General features: G+C 37.8%; 1 protein-coding gene across 5 annotated transcripts in view; it reads left to right on the forward strand.

Moving 5' to 3' along the window:
- Positions 1-23,137, forward strand: part of GRM7 (glutamate metabotropic receptor 7) — an 818,647-nt gene that overhangs the window by 258,932 nt on the left and 536,578 nt on the right. For all 5 annotated transcript variants that reach the window (XM_036869668.1, XM_036869667.1, XM_036869664.1 and 2 more), the window contains exon 2: positions 13,301-13,517. In XM_036869668.1, coding sequence (XP_036725563.1) covers positions 13,301-13,517 — 217 coding nt within the window. The remainder of the gene's footprint in view (positions 1-13,300; positions 13,518-23,137) is intronic.

Consider the following 23,137-nt stretch of genomic DNA (forward strand, 5'->3'; position numbering starts at 1 on the left):
TTCATGACATTCTCCTCCTCAGTCTCCACAGGAAGCAGTCAACCTAAAATGTAATTACAGGTAAAAGATATACAATCATGGTAATTAGAAGATGATATGGTAGCAGGTGATGTGATAGCAGAAGTTGTAGTATACAGGGAAGGAATCTTAAAAATGGTAAATTCTAGAACAATCAGTATTTCCAACCATATGCAGTGAAGAGAACCTACCAGGCTACTGCAATCTGAAAAATATCTTGAAATTTTTACAGGAGGTATTTTCTCACACACATACTTAACCAAGAAACAGTCTCCTGATTTCAGGTCCTAAAAGCTGCAGCGAAAACAGAGATGGGTTAAATAATTTTATTTCTAGAGGGAGGGGTTTGGGCCAATGAATGACAGGACTGCAGAAACCAGTACAAGCCCCACTGGCGCGCTGCTTGCAGTTCTGTTTACTGTAAATTCAAATATTTCACAACAATTATATCAAGGCCTCTTAATCCTCAGTGAACTTCACCAGTATTCTGGACCTCTGGCTAAGACTTAACCCTCCCAAAGCTTTAGTATTTGTTTTTCCTTTTCACTTCTTCTTTGTCCATCCAGGAACTAGGAAGATGGACTGAGAGAAAATAGACAAAGGCTCAGCTTTGCTTCTTCCACTATTCCCTGTGATCTGCAGACAGAGGAGAGCCTTATTAACAAAGTCAGCAGATTCCTTATCACCCCTAACAGCAGGGAATAGCCCGCCTCATATACCAGGTGAAACTATGTAAACCTTTTGTCCCAGAGACCTTGTTGAGGAATCAATGACATTTTCCCTAATTGCCTCCTTGTTGAGTGATGCTAGTATTTGAGTGAAGGAGCCTCTTAATTATTACCCTGGAGGTATTTGGGACTTAGTAACTCTTGGGATTTCTGTTTATGTATCACCTAACTATTCTTCCAAGAGTGCCATCACTGACATAGAAAGATGTTGTATAGTTTATTAGTCTGTAAGAATAAGTATTGTAATAAGAGAAGAAACAAGATCAATTTAAATAAGTATTAATTTTATTTCATCATCTCGTCTTATTCTTTGCTATAAACTCGGTGGAATTATGGATCCTACCCTCAAGCCATACAAGTTTCTCTACTTTCTTCAAAAGAACCCCACTTCTTCATTACTCTCTACATTTGTCTTTACCACCGTCTTTCCCAGCGTAGGCTTTCCTTCGCCTCTTTGCTGGGGAAATCTTACTCCTATCCTCCAATTATCTTTCACACCTCTTGGTTGTGTCTTCTCCAAAATTCCAGTTTCTCATAGTTGTTCTCACCTTAGTGACCCTTCAGTATTTGATTTAGACCAGTTCCCTCCACCAAAGTGGTTTCTGGGGAACTAGACTAATCTAATGATTCTGTGGAAGAAGAGGATGGTGGACCACATGTAAATGCCACATATTATGGTCCCCCATATGGTGAGTAACAATGCATGAATGCACTCAGGGAGTTCTTTATGCATTCTTTAAATAATTCTTGCATGCTTACAAGCATGTCAAACTCAAGTTAATTTAAATTGGTGACTCCATAGTTGCCACGAGACACATTTATTTGTCTGCCAAATAATCATTCACTTATCTGTTTTCTTCCCTGCTAAGAGAACCCAGGTTTTCTTTTGTTCCTGGCAACAACAAATCCATCATTAGAAGTTAAATCATAAGTCAATCATGGCAATCACTGTTTAGAGTACGGATGATAATATGACATAATTTCAGCCAATGAGATACGAGGAAAAGATGGTGAGGAGGGGGACATTTCAGAACAAAATCTCTGTGATCAAAAGTCAGATAGATAAAAGAGAAAGCCTTTGTCTACCAGAGCTCTCCCTTCCTTCTCTTAATGATGTCATGTGAAGTGTGATGCCTGGAGCACCAGGAACCACCTTATGAATCTGAGACAAAGGTTAAGAGAACTTCAGTGAAAAAATCCAGTCCCTTGGCATGGTTGAGTCACTGTACCAATCTGAAAACCAGCTACAATCCAGATTTATTTTGTGATTGTATTATCTAAGTCACTATTAATTGAGTAATAGAACTCACTGTAATGTTACTTGTAGCCCAAAGTATCCTCACTTGTGATTTTCAAATACCAATGACACTCCAGCATTTCTGCAAACCTGCAATGTACATGATGTGATCCAATAAGATACATAAAAGAGAGACATAGTTTCTTTCCTCAAGGAGTCTGGTAGCATACAAAACTGGTAATAATAAAAATGGGATGAAAGCTAAGTAACAAATGGCGAAGAGTGTTGAGGACCAAGAGAGGACTCTTTGCTTAGCTGGAGAGAATCAGGGGAAATTCCCCAAAGCAGTTTGCATGTATTAAACCTGCATCTTGAAGAAGTATTAGGATTTAAATAAGTAAAGATAGGAAGCAGGTATTTCAGGCCTGTACATAGCCCATACATAAATAAGGCCACAGAGAACTAAATACATTCATTCTGTAAAATTGTCTGATAACTGTATCTGGTCTGATGAATTTGATTATAGATATACTTTGGAATAACTTTGATGTTTTGTATGTGTGTGTATGTCTGTGCTTTAGAACATTTTGGAGGCTTTAAAATGCAAGTTTACTCTTAACTCAGAATTTACCTTCTACCTTATCTATGGTACCACCGTCAGTCCTTCTTTTATTTAGCTGTTTTGTTTCCTTTGTGATCTATATCTCTCTGTATATGTGAATATGTATACACATATATATATATTTACACATATATGTGTGTGTACATATATAGTTACATATTAGGTTGTCAGATCTCTAAAACTGGTTTACTGTATTAATTATTATATCTATAGTTCCTAAATTTTACAAATTAAAAAAAAACTGGTCATATGCCATTGGTATAGTAATGTATTATCTGAATTAAATAATAGGGAATTATTTACTGTGCAGAACTCTAATGAATCATCTTTTTTGTATTAACGTATAGTCACCAAATGCTTGTTTACTTGGAATATAAGCCATACAAAAGCTAAAATAAACAACATAGTTTTCTTCCTTTTTATAAGGGAAAAAAAATAATAAATTTTTGTCAAGTAAGCCTCTTTCAGGGAATCAAAGGATCAGCACAGATTTAACTTCACCTTCTGGAACATCTACATCTGTAGTCTTATACAATGAGAATTAATGTGCCTGCAGCTCTGCCAGACCCTGACAGTGGCTTCTGAATCATTGAGTGAAGATTGCATCTTGTTCGGTAGCATTTCTAAGTGCACTTTATTATGCTCTTACTTTTTCACAACTGGAATTCACATAGAGTCTAGCACATAGTTTGCTACAATATTCAATTAACTATAACACTCCATGTTCAACCATCCTTAATAATCAAGATTTTTTGGACTATAATGTACTTACAAAGGTGGCAATGGTTCTCAGAGAGAAAATAAGTTTGAATTTGATTTCATTCTCTCCTGAAACAGACTTCCTTCACTGTAAGAATCTCCTGGCTGTGTCCCTGTAAAGGACTGAGCCTTTTGGCCCCATTGTCCCCGTGCTGTCTACCAAGAGACCGGATGACTAAAGGTGCCTGGGAAGCACGCTGAGCTTTGATAATTGGGACGATTGGCAGGTAGAAAAGAAAATAGGTAAGGTAGAGACAGGCCACAAGACATTAAAAAAATCTCCTTTTATTTTCATTTTGTGACCATGTTGTTATGAGTGCGGTTGTCCTTTTACCCTGACGGACCTCATGCCCAGTGGGTCTCAACCACGGCAATTTTAAACAGCCTCCCCGCTCCCTAACCCACCACACGCACACACGCACACACGCACACACACACACACACACCACACCACACACCACACACTGCACACACACCTCACACATACCACACACACACACCACACACACACTACACCTCACACACACCCCGCACACACACCTCACACACACCACACACACACCTTGCACACACACACACACCCCACACAGACACCACACACACACACCCCACACACCACACACTGCACACACACCTCACACACAGCTCGCGCACACACCACACACACACCTCACACACACACCACACACACACATACACACCATACACACCTCGCACACACACGGATACTTTGCATTGTCTGCAGTCATTTCTAACGATGACAACTGCAGGATATACTACTGGCATCTAGTGACAGAGGTCAGGGATGCTTCTAAACATTCTACACTTCCCACTGTACAAAGAATTATCTGACCCCATATGTCAATAGTACTAAGGTCAAGAGATGCTGCTCTACAGATATTTGACATTTGTACTGCTAGCAAAACACCTTAAAGGTCACCCTTGAGTGTTTGAAAAACCAAACCTCTTGGTGTGAAAATCTGGCCCTCAGAGCCTGAAAGAGATCTACGATCATTTCTAATATATTGAGAAATGTTAAAACACTTACTTTGGTTACTTTTTGTTTCTTAATATATAGTTGTTTATAGGGATATTGGACAGAGATAATTCAGAGACATGTAAGGTTAGGAAGGACCCTGATAGGTCATAAAAATTATTTCCGCCCTTTTCTTTTCTCCGTTTGCCTGGTAAAATGTACACTGGTGATTTCTGTGGTGCCATATTGGGAGGGAAATTTTCCTTTGTCCATTGTCTTTTTATGCTATGGAGATACGGGTAGAGGTATTTCTCCAATCTACAGAAGGCCACAGAAAGCCTGTTTACATACTACACACGCATGCAACCTTTCACACACTTGTAACCAAGATGCCTATCTAAGCAAATAACACTGGACAGAAGAGCCCTGTATGTGACTATGGTACATACAGTTTTCATTTTGTAAATATTCCATGTTTGCCCTGTGGTATAGCTTGGACTCATATGAGTAGCCTCATTTTATGGATAGAGAAATAATCCTGGAGAGTGTGTCTCACTTAATGGCAGCTACATGTGTTGCTATTTGGGCGACTATAAACCACCCAAAAGTTATAGCTTTCTCCTGATCTTCTGTGTTTCATAGGAAATAGGGAGAGACAAGTTTTATCTCCAGCGCTGTTTCTAACGTTTGCCAAGTGTGAGATGTGAAAGATACTATGCTTTCCTCCCTTCCCCTGGCAAAATCATCATCTTCATCGTCATCATCATCAGTAACCACAGCCTTGTATTATTTCCTCTCAGGCATTTCAGTAAGAAGATTGTTTCTTTTGTCTATGAATTCTGACCTCGCCTTGATACTGCATCTCACTTGTTCACCTTGGTCTGGGTCAGGTCATGTGATTTCCCTTGAGTCAGCCATGTAGCTTAAAGGAACCCTGTGTTCTGATAGGCTGGCTTGTGTCACACACAGCATCTGGATCCTGCAGTACCACCATCTCCTCATAAACTACAGGAACAGAGTGATGTGGAAGGCAAAACAGTCAATATTCATGTCAGTAATATCTGTATCAACTATAGGGTGTTACAAAGTCTCATGAGATTATATATATGAAGTATTTCACCTCCAAAAGCCTGGTATATAGATAGATTTAATAAAGCAATAATAATAAAAAATAATAGATAACATTCTTTAAAATATGTATTAGACAAATTTGACTTGCAATCCACACATAAAATTACTTGGTTCTAAGAAAATGGTTACTACCACTTACAGAATGTTAATGTATTTGGTGTCATACAATTAAAGAAATGAAAGGCGAAGGAAAAAGAGTTGCAATACTTGATGATAATCTTTGTTGTGAGGAATTTAAGGTTGAGTGAAATTCCAGACTTTAAACAAATTCAAAATTATTAGTCATTCCTCAGTACTTTGAAATAAATACTATCAAAAACCAGAACTGACGCCCAGCCATCCTAATATGAGCAGCGATGTTACCTAGAGAAGAGATACATGTAAATCACGGAGAGTGGTGCTTCAAAGAATGAGGCTGAATGGATTATTTGACCATTTTTCCTTTTGGGGGGAATCCATATCAATAAAGCTTAATAAGAACTAAGAGTGAAATTACTGCTGACTGTGAACTTAATAATGCCCCACTGGGAGTTCATTAATATCTCAACAGGTACACTGAAGCATTATCTTAATTGCTCATGATACTTCCAAAAATTGCCTTTTACAAGTTTCATGGAAACTCCCCTCTGGAGCAAGTGTTAGTACATTTTGGATTGACTTTCTTGGCTGTGCAAATTCCCCAGCAACCTGGTGGGGCCATAAACCTCATTTACCTTTCCAAAGGTAAGAAGTTCCCAGGTGACTGACTTTGTTATAGGCGCTGCCCTTATAATATAAAGAAGAAGAAGCTCAAAACACATGAAACAAATTTCAGATCTTTCATTTTTTGCTACATAAATGAAATGGTTCTACTTTTTAAAATAAATGTTTAGTATTTATTTTTCATGGCAAGTTCATGTTGGAACAGGAGCAACAGTTTGGATTTTTAAAATATTTGCATTATTGTGATCTAGTCCACATCTGGATTTGGATCTTCAGTTATTTTGACAGATGTTGACACTAAGATGATGCCTAAAGGAGTGTGTTTCCAAGCCTGTGGGATCCCTTTGCCTTTAGAGTGATTATGGGATAAAACTAAATTTAGAAGCGTTCTATCTTGTCAACACCTGGAAAGTAAAAGTGCTTCACACCAAGTTTGTCTCGCAGAGTTAGAGTGAACTCTGGGCACTGTGGTGTATGGTGCTTGGAGTTGTCAGGTCTCAGGCATAGAGGAAAAAAAACCAGAGTGAACAATCCCCTAAATGACTCCCTAGGTCCTTTTACCTTTGAACCCCAATCCATTGTCAGCTTGTTCTACCTGCCAGTGATGAAGAAGGAAATCCCAGGGAAAAATGTGCCAGGGAAAAGAAAGAGTGACAGAAGTGTTTGCTGCTGTGACTTCAGCTGCCCCTCAGGGCCCCTCCCAGGGCAGGGATAACTCTCAAGTGCTGTGGGTCCCTCTGGCCACACCAGTGCTGTGCAGGAGGGATTCTATTTCCTTCAGATTATTTCATTCATTACTTCACTGGCTTACTCTTTTATTCAACAAATAATGATAAGGTTCGTATTCTGTACCCAGTGCAGTGCTATCTGGTCATGATAAAATGATGAACAAGGTCAGTACTCTCCAGGAAAGGTGCAAACAACAAACAGATAAACAGATAACTGTTTAATGAGAGTTGTGACACTTCTAACCAAAGAAAACTAGTGCTCCAGAAAAAATCATCAATTGACTCCTGCTTTCTAGGGCAAATATGGGAGAGGTTAGGAGGGAGCCTTGAGCACCTCCTAGTGAGTGGTGTGTGCCACTAATTGGATAGAATTTAACCTTGGATGATTCTTTCAGTCCACCTAAAGAATTCAGTCACCACAATCACTTGTATTGGAGAGGTACAAATATTGATGACTTGAGAAAGTTTTTACAGTGTGTAGAAGATGTAAGTTACTTAAATGTCCATCTTGATTTTCTTGAAAGTAGTTTTCCCCAGCCTGTTTCTCTTAGATTTACAGAAATTCTTAAATATGCGTAAATATTTTAAAAGTTAAATTAGAGTGAATTGGGTCTTCCTTTTCCTATTTTAAGAATAATGTATGGATTGGGAAATGTTACATCTGATGACTTGAAGAATGATGGTTTTATTGCTTTTACTGTTTGCTTTACAGTGCTTAAAAGGTGTCAGGAAAGTTGACTTCTACATAAATTTTATTTTATTTTATTTATTTATTTTTAACATCTTATTGGAGTATAATTGCTTTACAATGGTGTGTTAGTTTCTGCTTTATAACAAAGTGAATCAGTTATACATATACATATGTTCCCATATCTCTTCCCTCTTGCGTCTCCCTCCCTCCCACCCTCCCTATCCCGCGCCTCTAGGTGGTCACAAAGCATCGAGCTGATCTCCCTGTGCTATGCGGCTGCTTCCCACTAGCTATCTATTTTACATTTGGTAGTGTATATATGTCCATGCCACTCTCTCACTTTGTCCCAGCTTACCCTTCCCCCTCCCCATATCCTCAAGTCCATTCTCTAGTAGGTCTGTGTCTTTATTCCCATCTTGCCCTTAGGTTCTTCATGACCTTTTTTTTTTCTTCTTTAGATTCCATATATATGTGTTAGCATATGGTATTTGTTTTTCTCTTTCTGACTTACTTCACTCTGTATGACAGACTCTAGGTCCATCCACCTCACTACAAATAACTCAATTTTGTTTCTTTTTATGGCTGAGTAATATTCCATTGTATATATGTGCCACATCTTCTTTATCCATTCATCTGTTGATAGACACTTAGGTTGCTTCCATGTCCTGGCTATTGTAAATAGAGCTGCAATGAACATTTTGGTACATGACTCTTTTGAATTATGGTTTTCTCAAGGTATATGCCCAGTAGTGGGATTGTGGGGTCATATGGTAGTTATATTTTTAGTTTTTTAAGGAATCTTCATACTGTTCTCCATAGTGGCTGTATCAATTTACATTCCCACCAACAGTGCATGAGGGTTCCCTTTTCTCCACACCCTCTCCAGCATTTATTGTTTGTAGAGTTTTTGATGACAGCCATTCTGACTGGTGTGAGATGATACCTCATTGTAGTTTTCATTTGCATTTCTCTAATGATTAATGATGTTGAGCATTCTTTCATGTATTTGTTGGCAATCTGTGTATCTTCTTTGGAGAAATGTCTATTTAGGTCTTCTGCCCATTTTTGGATTGGGTTGTTTGTTTTTATGATATTGAGCTGCATGAGCTGCTTGTAAATTTTGGAGATTAACCCTTTGTCAGTTGCTTCGTTTGCAAATATTTTCTCCCATTCTGAGGGTTGTCTTTTGGTCTTGTTTATGGTTTCCTTTGCTGTGCAAAGGCTTTGAAGTTTCATTAGGTCCCATTTGTTTATTTTTGTTTTTATTTCCATTTCTCTAGGAGGTGGGTCAAAAAGGATCTTGCTGTGATTTATGTCATAGAATGTTCTGCCTATGTTTTCCTCTAAGAGTTTGATAGTGTCTGGCCTTACATTTAGGTCTTTAATCCATTTTGAGTTTATTTTTGTGTATGGTGTTAGGGAGTGTTCTAATTTCATTCTTCTACATGTAGCTGTCCAGTTTTCCCAGCACCACTTATTGAAGAGGCTGTCTTTTCTCCACTGTATATGCTTGCCTCCTTTATCAAAGATAAGGTGACCATATGTGCGTGGGTTTCTCTCTGGGCTTTCTATCCTGTTCCATTGATCTATATTTCTGTTTTTGTGCCAGTACCATACTGTCTTGATTACTGTAGATTTGTAGTATAGTTTGAAGTCAGGGAGCCTGATTCCTCCAGCTCCTTTTTTCTTTCTCAAGATTGCTTTGGCTATTCGGGGTCTTTTGTGTTTCCATACAAATTGTGAAATTTTTTGTTCTAGTTCTGTGAAAAATGCCTACATAAATTTTAAATGATAATTTAAAGGTGTGAGATGTTTTTAACCCTGTTTGGTACTCAACATTAGCAAACCATTTTTGTGTGATAGGCAAATATTTAAAAAGAGTAAAGAACAACAAAATACAATGAGGTGAAAATTTGGTCCTACAATAAAGATGAAAATTTTTTTGGTTTTTTAAATTGGGGAAAGGAAGGCTCAAAGGGAGACGGGATATTTATTTTCATGTTGCAGAAGTGTGATTACACTAAATTGTCTTCATCAAAAGATCAGTTCTACATTTCTGAAGGAGACTGGCAAGGGGGGTAGAGTTTCAGTAGCAGAAAAGGAAAGTATAGCTACGATATCAAGGGAGTGTGTCAGTTAATCACTAAAGACGACTAATAATAATTTGGTCAGTTTCAGGTACCAGTTATAATACATACTTCAAAATAATTACTCTGTAGACTTAAACATTAGTTTGAAAACAGGTGACTAAATATACAGGATAATAGTTGATAAGTAACAGAGCATATTTCATAGGTTACATACATTCTTGCTGTTCTTCATCTCCTATTGCTGGGGGGAATTTCCTTATATAGCCATATTTTAATCTCAGAAATGAAATCCATTTGGTTGTTCGTTTCTTATTCTAGCATCATTATATGTATAATGTACAAATAATTACCCTTGAATATAGGATGTGTGTGTGATCCTAAACGGACATATGAGTCTTAAGCTGGTAGGTGTTTCTTATTTATAATGGAAGGGATAAACCACTTATAGCAATCATTTCAGTGGGTAGTGAGGAAATAAATCTGCTTCACCAGGATTTTCATTACTAAAGTTTGGGTCACTGTTTAGAAAATGCATTGCATTGGAGGCATTCCACAATCGCGATGTTTTACCACAGCTACATAAATGCAAATTTAAGTAGAGGGCTGGATGTATCTTTATTTGCACTTGTTCAAAGGTAGAAAGGGATTTTGGCAGGGAAGGCATCTGTGCAACAGCACAAAGATTTTGCATTTCCACAAGTTGAAATTGATGGAAATGTATTGCCATGCTTGGCTTCTTCCTTTTTTATTTCTTGTAAGAAAAGGTAATTTCTCTCCCTCCCTTCGTCCCTCCCTCCCTCCTTCCCTCCTCCTTCCCTTTAATTTTCGTCCAAAGCCTTTATTCAGTTGATTTTTTCACCTAAAATTTATAACCCTTGAACTATAAATGAAACATAGGAAACTCAATCTTTTCACATATTTGTATAAATTTTAATAAGACATTTATATAAAATGTTTTAACGACAGTCTAAGGGTGACCTGTAAAATTGCTTTCAGTGGCTCTGTAGTCAGTACTATGGACAGAACTTGGCCTAGACTACAGTAATCTAATACCCTTCCTTATTTTATGCTTATTGTTCAAATGTTTTAGCAACAATTCCGGAAAGTATCATAGTTAAGAGTTTAGAAGTTTGCATTAGGCTGTGTCAGGTTTGAGTATTGCTCTGTCAGTCTTACAACTTTGTGACCTAAGGCAAGGTCATAGTCTACTTTCAAGTCTCAATTTCTTCTTTTGTAAAATGATTTAATAATAGTATAGTATACTAAAGTATAGTGAAGACTTTTTACTGGTGGTTAGATAAGGTAATGCATATAAAACTTTTAGTGATAACCAACAAAGACCTACTGTATAGCACAGGGAAATATGCTCAATATTTTGTAATAACCTATAAGGGAAAAGAATCTGAAAATTTTCATATATATATATAACTGAATCACTGTGCTGTACACCTGAAACTAACACGATATTGTAAATCAACTATACTTAAATGAAAATAAATAAGTAAATAAATAAAATTTAAAACATTAAAAATAAACCCCAATCTTTTAGAATATTCTTGCCACATGATGAAGAGTTAAATAAATAGTACATATTATTTCTAAAGCAATAATGATAGGAATATGTAAACATATTTTCTTAGGACAGTGAGGGAAATGTTTTTGCTAATGTGTCACAGAGAACTTGGGAAGTCAAATGTGGAGAATGCATAAACTTAGTAAGAAAACACACACTTTTCTCTCTTCTGATTGTTGTTACCCCATGTATTAAGTACCCACACTGTCCCAGGCATCATGCTAAGCAATGCACATTAGTTATTCCTGCCCTTCAAAACAATCTTATACTAATTAATAATGTAACCAACTCAGTGAGGTGAAATATTCACCACAGTGAACACTAGTGAACAGAAACATGAGGCTTCGATTCCAGATCTTCTCAATACCAAATCCCATTTTATTTCTACTGCACTTCACTAGCCCTATAATTGAGGAGTTACTCAGGTGCAGACCGTCGGGAGACTTGGAGGCTTTCTCACAGTGGCTTTGGATTTCGAGTCAGGAACGGAGAGCCTGCCCCTGGTGGTCATAGAGCAGAACTGCATCAGGGATGGGCTGCATGGAAAATGGTGGGTCATCTACCTTCAGGGCAAGACTTGACTGTAATGTTCACCTAGAAAGGCTGGTGGAGAAATGAGCTTTACAGAGGTGGTAACCAGCTTTGAACAATGTCAAATGGGTAAACTTGAGGCAAACTGCCCTGAAAAGAGAAAAGTAGGTTAATATTGAGTAGAATTATCAGGGCTCAAAGAATTAACTTGAGTGTACCTTTGACATCTTTGGGGCAAAGAATTGCACTGTTGGGCTTTGTCTGAGCAAAGATCAAAACTGGCTTTTAGATACATGAGAAATCTTTATGCTAAAACAAGGGTAAGTGCTGGGAGAGTTTACAACCAGAATTTTGTGGGAGTGATCATTCTTACAGGTAGATAAATCATACCTATCGTAGTCGTCTGCATTCTAGTGTTAAGAGAAACAACTGGGGAGCATTCACTATAAAAGTAACTAGCTTAGAGATCCTGACGTTAGATCCTAAGCCATGCTCCTCATCTATAGCTGCTTCAGGTCTTCTCCTAGAGTATTTGGGATCCTGGGTAAATATTTTTTTTCAAGGTTTCTTTCTAAATGCGTAATTTTCTTTAACTAAAATCAGCATGTCAGGGCTATTCAGGTAGTCTAATCTCAAATGATCCTGAGAAATAAATACTGTGCCAGTCAAGAGGAATAATCTGCTCATTAAATTGTCCTCTTGGAACCAGGGTCCTGCTCTAGGATGATCTATATAGGCACAAGTTCTAGAACTCCTTGAGACATCTGGTTAATCCCACGTGCAGTAGAGGGTCAGAGAATTGTCTAAAGGCAAAAAAAATGGGAATCAGAGGTCCATGTGGCTCCACTCAATCAGGACTGTCAGCTCTCTATCAGCATCCAAATGAAACTTACAAAATTTTGAGAAAGGCCCTCCAAAGTGCCAGAAGAGCTGAAATGATGGTGTTGGGGCGGGGAACCCCCTTACCTGGGTCTAAGGGTGTTAGTGAGCTATCAATACTTCATAATGTTCTTGTGAAGAATAAAATAATGCATGCAGCTTACTTAGATATTTCCTCATAGGTGATCAGCACTCAATCAATGTTAGATGGCTAATGACGTCTACCAGTATTCATGAGATGTGTCAACTAAACCAATCTCTATACACGCTCCAGTTAGGCTGTTGTGTCTTTTGTTTCTATTAATGTATAAGAGGTAAAGCATGATTCACAGTGTTAGCCAGAATGGTTAAAATTATTTTTCCTCCCAACCATCATGCTCTATGTAATTCCTATTCCATCCCCATTCCTTTCTCCAAGAGGAGAAAAAAAGGCCAAAGCATAAAGTAGATGCTTCTTGTGCTGTTAAGAGGTGGTTGGTTGCATTTAGGTGGTCTACACTTCCATGCTATGTGTGGCAAAACACACTTCCTCTTTGGAGCTCAAGCCCTGTATTTTAAGTAAATTGTCATAAGTATGCATGAATCTCTCACATCCTGATGGTGTGCCCTCATGTGGTGATTTCTTATCTTTTCAGATCCCCCAGATTAGTTATGCATCAACGGCACCCGAGTTAAGTGATGACCGTCGCTATGACTTCTTCTCTCGTGTGGTCCCGCCCGATTCCTTCCAAGCCCAGGCCATGGTAGACATCGTAAAGGCCCTGGGTTGGAATTATGTGTCTACTCTCGCATCGGAAGGAAGTTATGGAGAGAAAGGTGTGGAATCCTTCACGCAGATTTCCAAAGAGGCAGGTAGGAAGAGATTGCAATGATCAAGATGACACTCTTTGAATGTCTGTGGCTTGTAGAGCTCTTTCAATCTTTATAAACAAACACTATTGGTAATTGCCCTATCCCTACGCTCATGTTCCCCCTTGCCTGTGAAGTAAATTTGCAAAGTCTTCATTTAAACGCTTTGTTGTTCTGGAAGAGAATATTTTCAAAAACTGTGAAACTGAAATCCCTTTAAGTATTAGTGGAAGAAATGGAAGAGAAAAAAATAGGTACTAAAATTGGTATCTGACTTCTGTGTAATAGATAATAGTGTGGATTGCAGGCTGTATATGGAAACATGAGCAAGTGTGGCTAAATGTGCCTCTTCATGTGTCCTTTCTCTCCGCCGCTCTCCAAAATGGAGAGAATTGTTTAAATTATGAGAACCCAACCACAGGGACACTTTGCTTTGAAGGGGAATGACACTGAGGGCTCTGAATGACTTGGCCAAAACAAAATTAAGTAAATTATCCAGGCAGTAGAATGTACTTAGACAAATAGTCTTTGAAACTTTAGATTCTTTTGAGAAAGACAGTTCTGTAGGTGGCATTTAGAGAAGATTCTTTTATGTATGTTATTAAGCTCAAAATGGAGGTTATGGGTTCGAATGTTTGGCCAGCTGGCTCCAATCGGCAGATTTTGAAAAAACGAGACAAAATCTTCAAACTTAGGAATCATGACAATAAATATGCAGGCTTCCCCATATAGAAATATTGGATCTAGTAAACATTTTTTTTTTTAAATGCATGCTTGGATATTCCTAAAAAGCTCTTAGGCTAAAGTCTTGTCGTCAGTTTTGATGGTAAGAATATTATCCAACTTGTCATTGACCAGAATAGTTAACTAACCATAAAGCAAACAAACAAGCAAGGCAGTAGAAACAGAGATTCTTTTCACGAGGAAAGATGTCATAAATCCTGAAGACATGGCTTTGAGTATTTTGCTTTCAGACTACAGGCATCCTCAGGCATGTAATGCTCCCGCATATAGATGGTGTGTCTTTACATGGCTACTGAAAGAAGGAAGCCCCGACTTGTTATGAATCTTGTGCTTTAACTCAGCACCTTATCATGATCTCTAATTTGAAAATTTCATTGGAGGGCTGGGTCAGTCTTGTACTCTTCCTTCTGGCTGAAGTACTGTCACTGTTAACACCTTTGACTGCCGAGCTCCTAGTCATTTACAGGGCTCATCCTAAACGCCATTTCTAGGTTCAAGCAAACATGCACACAAAACTTCCTGGATTCTGTCTGCTTGGTCTTGTGTTTCTAGTGGCTCCTCCCACAATAGTTATCACTCATTAGCATAATTTGCTGCTGTTGTTGATTTCTGTCTTGTCCGTAGACTCTAAGAGAGATGGTGTCTGTCTGAGTCACGACTGTAGTCCCAGCTGCTTTGTTTCTAAGGGAAACATTTCTGGTATAATTCAGCGAGAAACTTCTGATTAGGGAAGAAATCTTAACTCTGGCCTTGTGTCTGCGTGCTGTGACTTATAAGACTCATTAACAACTGAATTCATGAATCTTTAAAGAAAAGCCTAACCACTTTTGATAGCTGTGTGTTTGTTCTTTGACTTACTGCTTTGACCACAATAGTGTGAGAGTCCCACTTAAAGACATATCTAAAATATGGGCGTAATAGCCAATAGGTAAGACAAGATGAAGAGAAAATATGGGTAAAATAGTAAGATAAAGCTCAGAAATAAAATTCAAATACCTTCTTGTTCTACATAATTGCTGCAAGTGGATCTCAAATTTAATACTGCACTTTGTACTGGACAAAGCAAAGGACACTACCCGTTTTTGTTATAAAATGTACAGTGTTCAGAAGGTCAAAATCATGTTGATTGTTCAATAAGGGACAGGATCAAGACAAATGTTGGCCTTTATAAAAGACTGTATTTTATAGACAGGTCAGTGGTGTGAGTTTTGTAAGGTTGTTTATTCCTGGTGTCACTTAGTGAAAACTTAAGATATGAGTCTGCTGTATGACTCTTCAAAAAGGAAAGTTTTGGTAATATGGTCTGAGCTCCCCAGCTCATAATTTTAGCTAATCATATCAATATATTGAAAATGACCCAACTCAAAAATAAAATTGTATTATTGGCAGCCATTTTGGATGAAATCCTTCAATCTGAAAGCCTTTGAATTTGGGGATGAGTGTTAACTAAACAGCCAGCTGCCGAAATGCCAGAAAACGTTGAGGGTTCAGGTAATGTCTTGCAATCAGTTCTTCTTCACCTTAAGTATTATGATAGTTGATGTGTATTGATATTAAATTTCTTTGGAACCGTAGCATATGTGCAATTAATTTAGTGAGTTCTCTTTTGTGCTTAACAAACACCCCTGCCTTCAACTCCCTACCCATCCCTTCAAAAAGAGGAAATAAGAGGAGGGAAAATTATAATTGAAATGGAGTAGGGTAAGTTTACTAAGTGTGTGTATTACTTCAAAAAAAAACCTGAGATGGGAAAACATGATTCCATCGTTTCTTCAGTGGGTGTCACTTCTGTGGGCCTCTCATATCGTGAGCATCTTGCTAACCCAAAGGTGATTCCAGTGTATAGAGATACATATTCATATTCCACGACCTCTAAGAAGAATCCAACTACTTCCTCTGATTTCTAGTCAAAGAAAACAGCAATATATTCTAATTCAGAATACAAAGAAAAAGATTTTTAAAATTTGCCCTTTTGGAATTTCGGGGAAGTATGCATACTTAGGGAATTTTAGGGAATTTTCAAGGGTAATTTTGAATGTTTACTTTTTTCCTTTCCCTGCTGCTTCTAGAACCTTACCCTCAAGAAAGATACAAGCCAAGGTGTATCTGTGGGAGAGGCAGTGTGGCATATACATAAGCAAGCACTGAGGTATCAGAAAGTCCTGGATTGAATAATGGGCTCCATTGCTTCTGTGCTGTACAACTTTTGACACATGATTGAACTTTACAGCCTCAATTCCTAATATAGAGAATGAGATTAATGATGATCAGGTTGGCAAATAAATAAGATCATGTATGGGGAACACAACACCCAGTGAACCTAATTTCTTAGTGTTCCGCACTAGTTTCCTATAAATCAGTAGCATTATTGCTTGAGTTTCAAAAGTTTGAAAATAACTAGTGATAGATAACATTTGCCTTTAGTTGTAACTCAAAGGTTATTATATATATATATATATATAATATATATATAAATATACATATTTATGTATGTACTAGAATAGCTGAGTTGCTATTCTTTTTCTTAATTTGAATAATATTTATTTATCTATTTTTGGGGTTTTTTGTTTTGGGGATGTATGTTTATTCCTTTTTTAATTTAATTTAATTTTTTTTATACAGCAGGTTCTTATTATCTATTTTATACATATTAGTGTATATATGTCAATCCCAATCTCCCAATTCATCCCACCACCACCCCCCGCCCCTGCTTTCCCCCGTTGGTGTCCATACGTTCTCTACCTCTGTGTCTCTATTTCTGCCTTGCAAACCGGTTTATCTGTACCATTTTTCTCGATTCCACATATACGCGTTAATATACGATATTTGTTTTTCTCTTTCTGACTTACTTCACTCTGTAGGACAGTCTCTAGGTCCATCCACGTCCCTACAAATGACCCAGTTTCGTTCCTTTTATTGGCTGAGTAATATTCCATTGTATATATGTACCACATCTTCTTTATCCATTCGTCTGTCAGTGGGCATTTAGGTTGCTTCCATTACCTGGCTATTGTAAATAGTGCTGCAACGAATATTGGGGTGCATGTGTCTTTTTGAGTTATGGTTGCTATTCTTACTAATATGCTTCCATCATAGAAACATGACAAGGAAAGGAAGTGAGCTATTCAGATTGTCCTATGTATGTGGTGTGTGTGTGAGGGTAGGGGGAGAGCACGAGCATAAGCTCGATGGTGTTTCTGTGTTCTGCTGGAAGGTTCCAAGGAGTTACTTCCATTCTTTCTAAACAGTTTGACTTTGAAGATTGTGGTTCTTCTTCTTTATAAATGTCTGTAAGAGTTTCACTCTGTTAAAATGCTTTAGTTCCAAAGTTTAGACTTAAGTCCTGAACCAAAGGCTGCTTGTAAAACTGGAGCCTGAAAGATCTCCACTATGCATGTAGGCATAGAACATGGGGTGCACGCTCCTTTGTCAGACTCTGATAGAACAATCAAGACAATGATGTCAGAAAAAGAAGCCATCCTTCAGCAGGGGGCCATCTAATTTGTCTGGGACATGAAGGCTTACAGTTTCTCTAAGCTGTCAGAAAACCTCAGTAATTTTCCTCTCATGTATAGTCATGAGATATTTAAATATGCCTGGATGCTGCTCCTTGTTGAACTTGCAGAAAGGACTGAAACATGATTTTCTCAGATGATGAGATTTTTGTAAAACAGTTACATTTCCAAAAATCGCCCTCTATATTTGAATGGATGCACATGCAGTATCGACAAAAGCAATTTATTGATTAGTATCACAGAGAATGAGAGACTATTCACTCCCAATATGCTTTAAAATTCATGTCAACATAATAAACTAAACAGAGTAACTTAGACATAAAGACTCCTTTTCTAAGTGAGGGGCAAAGGAAATGCTTATGATATCGTAAGTCACTAATATAGTCCAGATCATTTGAACCAAATTTGGGTCAAGGTTTACAAGAGTAAGGACATCACATACAACTCTTCTCGTCTGCCGACAATTTTCAGGAGAATCCCATGACCACTGCTTCACAATATGACAAAAATAGTCATGATTTGTTACTGCCATGGGTCCGTGAGACATATCAACTGTTCAAAACCAGAAAGAATATTGAGCTATCTTTTGATATTTCATGCCAATCACTTAATACAGTTATTTCAGTTATTCTCATTATTAATCAGGTAAACTCTAGAACTTGTTTTTATTTAATACTTTTTCTTGACCTAGAATATTCTTACCTAGCATAACTAGGTGAAGATTTAATTGACTATTAGTAACTATTATTCAGTCCTCCATTTTTTCTAGACCTTAGGAACTAGTTGGATTTGTTCATTATAGGATTCTGTTCTTATTCTTATTCTTTGCTTCACAGATGCAGTGCTCTCTTTCGTTGGGTTGTTGTCAGTCTTCCCCACCTGACTGTAACCTCTGTGAGGTCAAGGACTTTGCCTTGGGACCCTATCATCTAGCCTAACTTTTGGCGTTTACAAGGCATTCAGCAAATATTTGTTAAAGGAAAGAGAAAAGGAAGGAACAGTTGTATTTTTCCCTTTGCCTTTTAGGGAGAAAAAGGCATGTAGAGGGAGGACTTATGATACATAATTTTTAGGATATATAATTTTGTGACTTGTGGGTCACAAAAATTGTATCCTAGATCTGTTTGCTCTGGTACGTCACAGTTACCCCCGCCCTAAATCTACTTTATTCTTCCGTGTTACTGTCTCCACACAAAATTTACAGCAGTGTGATGCAACAAGGCTATAATTCCCAATGCCCCCACTTAGGTATCTGTGTTAAATTTGAGGATTTTCCAGTTTTTTGTTTTTTTTTTTTTTGTCTCTGTCTATATCATGGTGAATATAGAAATTCTGAGACCTTTTAATGTCTGGTTGGAGTGTTTCCTTAATGAACTGTTTAGCGATCCCAGCTTAAATACAGGTGTTGAATAAGGACTTAATTTCAAAATATAAAATCACAAGCACCTCATGATATCATCTATTTTCAGTGTGCTTAAAACTAAACTGTAAGTTCCTCAGTAAGAAGCTTTATTATTTTATTTTAATTTCTGGACCCTCAGTGGTTAGCACCACATTTTAGATTTTAACCCATACTGGATCTTTTAGCACATCTTGAGCATGTCCCCTCATCCCCATTATCTTTACAGTTACTTTAGTTCTGGGCTCCACTTTATTCACCGTGATTTACAGCTACAGTTACTCATGCCTCCAGATTAGCTCCTCCAATATAGTATCCATTTTACTAAAATGATCATCTTTCTAAAATACAAATACAGCCATTCTCTTATCTGTTCCTGGCTTCCCTTACCCCAGAGGATTGAGTAAAATGTGTCTAGCATGGAATATAGGTCCTTTCTGACCTGGTGTCTGATTTAATCACCCATCTCACTCCACACTAGGCCTGCCATCTTTAATTCCCACCTCAGGTCCCCATACACACACTCCTTGCCCCCACCACAGTCTAACTTCTGTGGGTTTCAGGATATTCTGTGCCTTTGCTAACGCTTTGCTTTCTGTGTGGGTTACCAGCTAACTACAATCTATTTTTCCAAAACATAACTCTTTGGGAAAAAAAGTTATCCCTGACTTATTCTTCCTTCATGGTCCTATTTTGCATCACAGTGTGTACATTTGTCTTTTTAAATAGCGCAGCACCTTAAAGTCCCTCTCCATGAATAAATTCATGGAGAATGACCAATCGATCAAGTCTTGATGAGAGAATGAGGCTGCATATCACTCCTAGGAGGCCAGATATTCATGTCGCCAGCTTCCTTCGAAGCTAGGGCACAGCCATGTCACCCAGTCTCGGCTAATCAGACACACCCAGACATACCCACCATAGAGGGATCAAGAGCTAGGGACACAAAGAAGCAGGGGCCATGGAAAACCCATCTTGTTGACAGCAGCAGCAGTGATATCCGTGTTCCAGGGGTAGATGTGTTATCCAGCATGAAATGGCAGCAGTAGTGTAATCTCCAGCTTCCCATTTCCAAGAGTAGCAGCAGCAGTGCCCCCGCTAACTTGGTTCTGTGGTACTGTTTTAGCTTTGGTTCTGACAGCCTAGTGATCCTTTGTTCCAACTCATTTTGTAACTTTGGTTCCCTGGTCTCCCCGGTGATTCTGCAGATTATCCAAAATAATTTAAATAAATGTTTTTCTACTTAATCTAGAGAGACTTTACTACTTCAGATGTTTGGCTTTTACCTTCATTAATGTAATTGAAGAGTGTTACTTCTATGAGTTCTGTAACACCTTGTGCATAACTGTCATGGAATTTGTTGCATGTTACTGTGATCATTGTAATCTATCTCATCGTCTCCTATGTGAATGTGAGCTTATTTTTATTTTTTTCTTCCTTTTTTATTGAGGTATAATTGACATACAGCACTATGTAAGTTTCAGGTGTACAGCATGAAGATTTGGCTTACAAACATCATGAAATGATTATCACAGTCAGTTTAGTGACCATCCATCATCTCATATAGATACAGAATTAAAGAAATAGAAAAAAAATTGTGATGAAAACACTTAGAATCTACTCTCTTATCAACTCTCATGTATAACATACAGCAGTTATGTATTTTATCACTGAAAGTTTGTACCTTTTGTCTGCCTTCATTCAGTTCTGCCTCCCTCCACCCCTTGCCTCTGGTAACCACAAGTTTGACCTGTTTTTCTATGAGTTTATCTGTTTGTGTTTGAAGTCTAATTCACCTACAACACTATTTTTGTTCCTGAATCACAAGTAGTGATTCAGTATTTCTATACATTACAAAATGATCACCGTGACAAGTCTAGTTATATACAGTATGTCACCATACAACGATATTACATAGTTATTGACTATATTCCTCACACTGTACATTCATATCCATGACTCATTTATTTTAGAATGTAAGTTTATTGAGGGCAGGAATTATGTTGTATTTGACTTTCCATACTCGAGGATAATGTCCAACAAAGATTAGGCTCAATAAATGCACACTGAATTTAAAAATACTCTACTAGTAACATAAGAGGCGATGACTCCAAGTTTGTAGTTGGTACGGTAAAACTGTTGGAAGATTTTCCAATTTTGGTTTTCTAAAGTTATCATTAATTGGCTATAATAAACTGACATTATAGAAGAAAAATAGGGAAAGAAATCTGGTGATAGGCCTACACTCATACATTGAATATCTGAGTACTTTCTTTGGGTGAGATACTCTTCCAGGATAAAAATAAGTAATAATTATAGTAGTAACAACAAAAAGACAAAAGATCTGCTTTCTAAGACTAGAAATACATAAGTAGAGCAGTGAACACAGCCTTATTGGGGCATGCTGCAAAGGAGAACTCTGGAAGAAGGTAGATGCTTAGCTAAGCGGCAAAGGTAAGTAGAAGTTAGCAGACAAGGCTGCCCTAAATAGGGTGGTGCGTGACATTTTAGGAAAAGAGTCATGTTAAAAACCCCAAATAAAGTTGTTTAATGGTATTTAAATTTTTAAATGGTATAAGAGAAATAGCATCACTTTGAAAAAATTTTGACTGAAATTACTAGATGGAAAGTGCTCTTTGACCCAACATAAGAAGTATTGCAGAATATGCTTTGGCTTTTGGGCTAAGAACTTGTGGTTCCGGCCCTAACTCCTACAGTAACTGACTGGGAGCCAGCATCCTGCTGCTTTGGTTTGTAAAGTCATCATATATTTATTGAGAAAAATAGTCTCCCTTGATTTAGAGAATCCTCAGATCCATATCACCCTGATGGCAAAGATGGGCTTCCTCTAGGCAGTAGAACGTCATTGTTGAAGTGGGACTAACATGGATGGTAAATGAGTGTTTTTGCTGCACGGAGACATAGACAGTGAAAAAGCATATCTTAGCAGTTCCTCCTCATCTCTTCCACTTACCTTCACTGCACCCGAGCAATGTGGAGGAATGTGAAAAGATCTGAAGATAAAATGAACCCCTCCTTTATTCATTGACTTGGGTATGGTTACCATATGTTGCATGTGCTAAGGAGAAAAAGGACTTGGGATTCTGGCATTGAAGTTAAAGGTTTAGTGAAAAGGAACATAGGTCATCTTTTAATATTGGAGTAGAGGCTCAGATCCAGAAAATTCTTTTGAACAATAGAATTTCTTGGTCAGTTGAGTAGTGGGGAAGAGAATCATTGTTCTGGGGTAGCTTACTTCAGAAAGTAACCATGCTTTTGTTATAGTTATCATTATACCACTAAACTTCACAGGCCAGAAAGTTTGATTTATTCTCCCTGTTTAATGACACTTAACATTAGCCTTCAAGTGAACCTTTCTTTTCCCAGGGTTTACAAAAATGTTCATTGGGAAAGACTCCCGGTTTTGAATCTCATAGGTTTTGATAAATGTCAGCAAAAGAGATAAAATATTGGAAGAATATTAGTTAGCTTATAGAACAGGAGGGAACTATATAAAACCTAAGTTTAAGTGCTTATGGGGCCTACCTATGTTTTGCTTGTGGGAAAGTAGGGCACCTTGATTTTGAGTCCCGCTAAGGCTGTGCACAGTGAGAAAGAGTTATTTCCCAATGTAATTTCAGTGATCTAACCAAAAGGTGGGGTGGTCACAGTCTAAAAAAATGCTGCCTTTTGGGTTGCCTTTGCCAGAGTGTTCCACTCCACTGGAACAGGCAAGTATAGGCACCCACACAGAGAAATGCAGTGCTCATCAGAACAGACGCAAGGAGGTGGGCACTGGAATTAGTCAGATGGGTAGGTCTGAAAAATAGAAGGACACTCCAGTCCAAGAAACATTAAATTAATAAAAGTTTCCTTGGAAAATATCTATTTACTGGAGCTCATCTCTTTCCTAAAGTATTTTGTATTTTGAACAGCTCCACGCGTGTAAATGTAGCCCCTTTGAG

Source organism: Balaenoptera musculus, chromosome 11, assembly GCF_009873245.2.
Source record: "Balaenoptera musculus isolate JJ_BM4_2016_0621 chromosome 11, mBalMus1.pri.v3, whole genome shotgun sequence".
NCBI classification, from domain to species: Eukaryota; Metazoa; Chordata; class Mammalia; order Artiodactyla; family Balaenopteridae; genus Balaenoptera; species Balaenoptera musculus.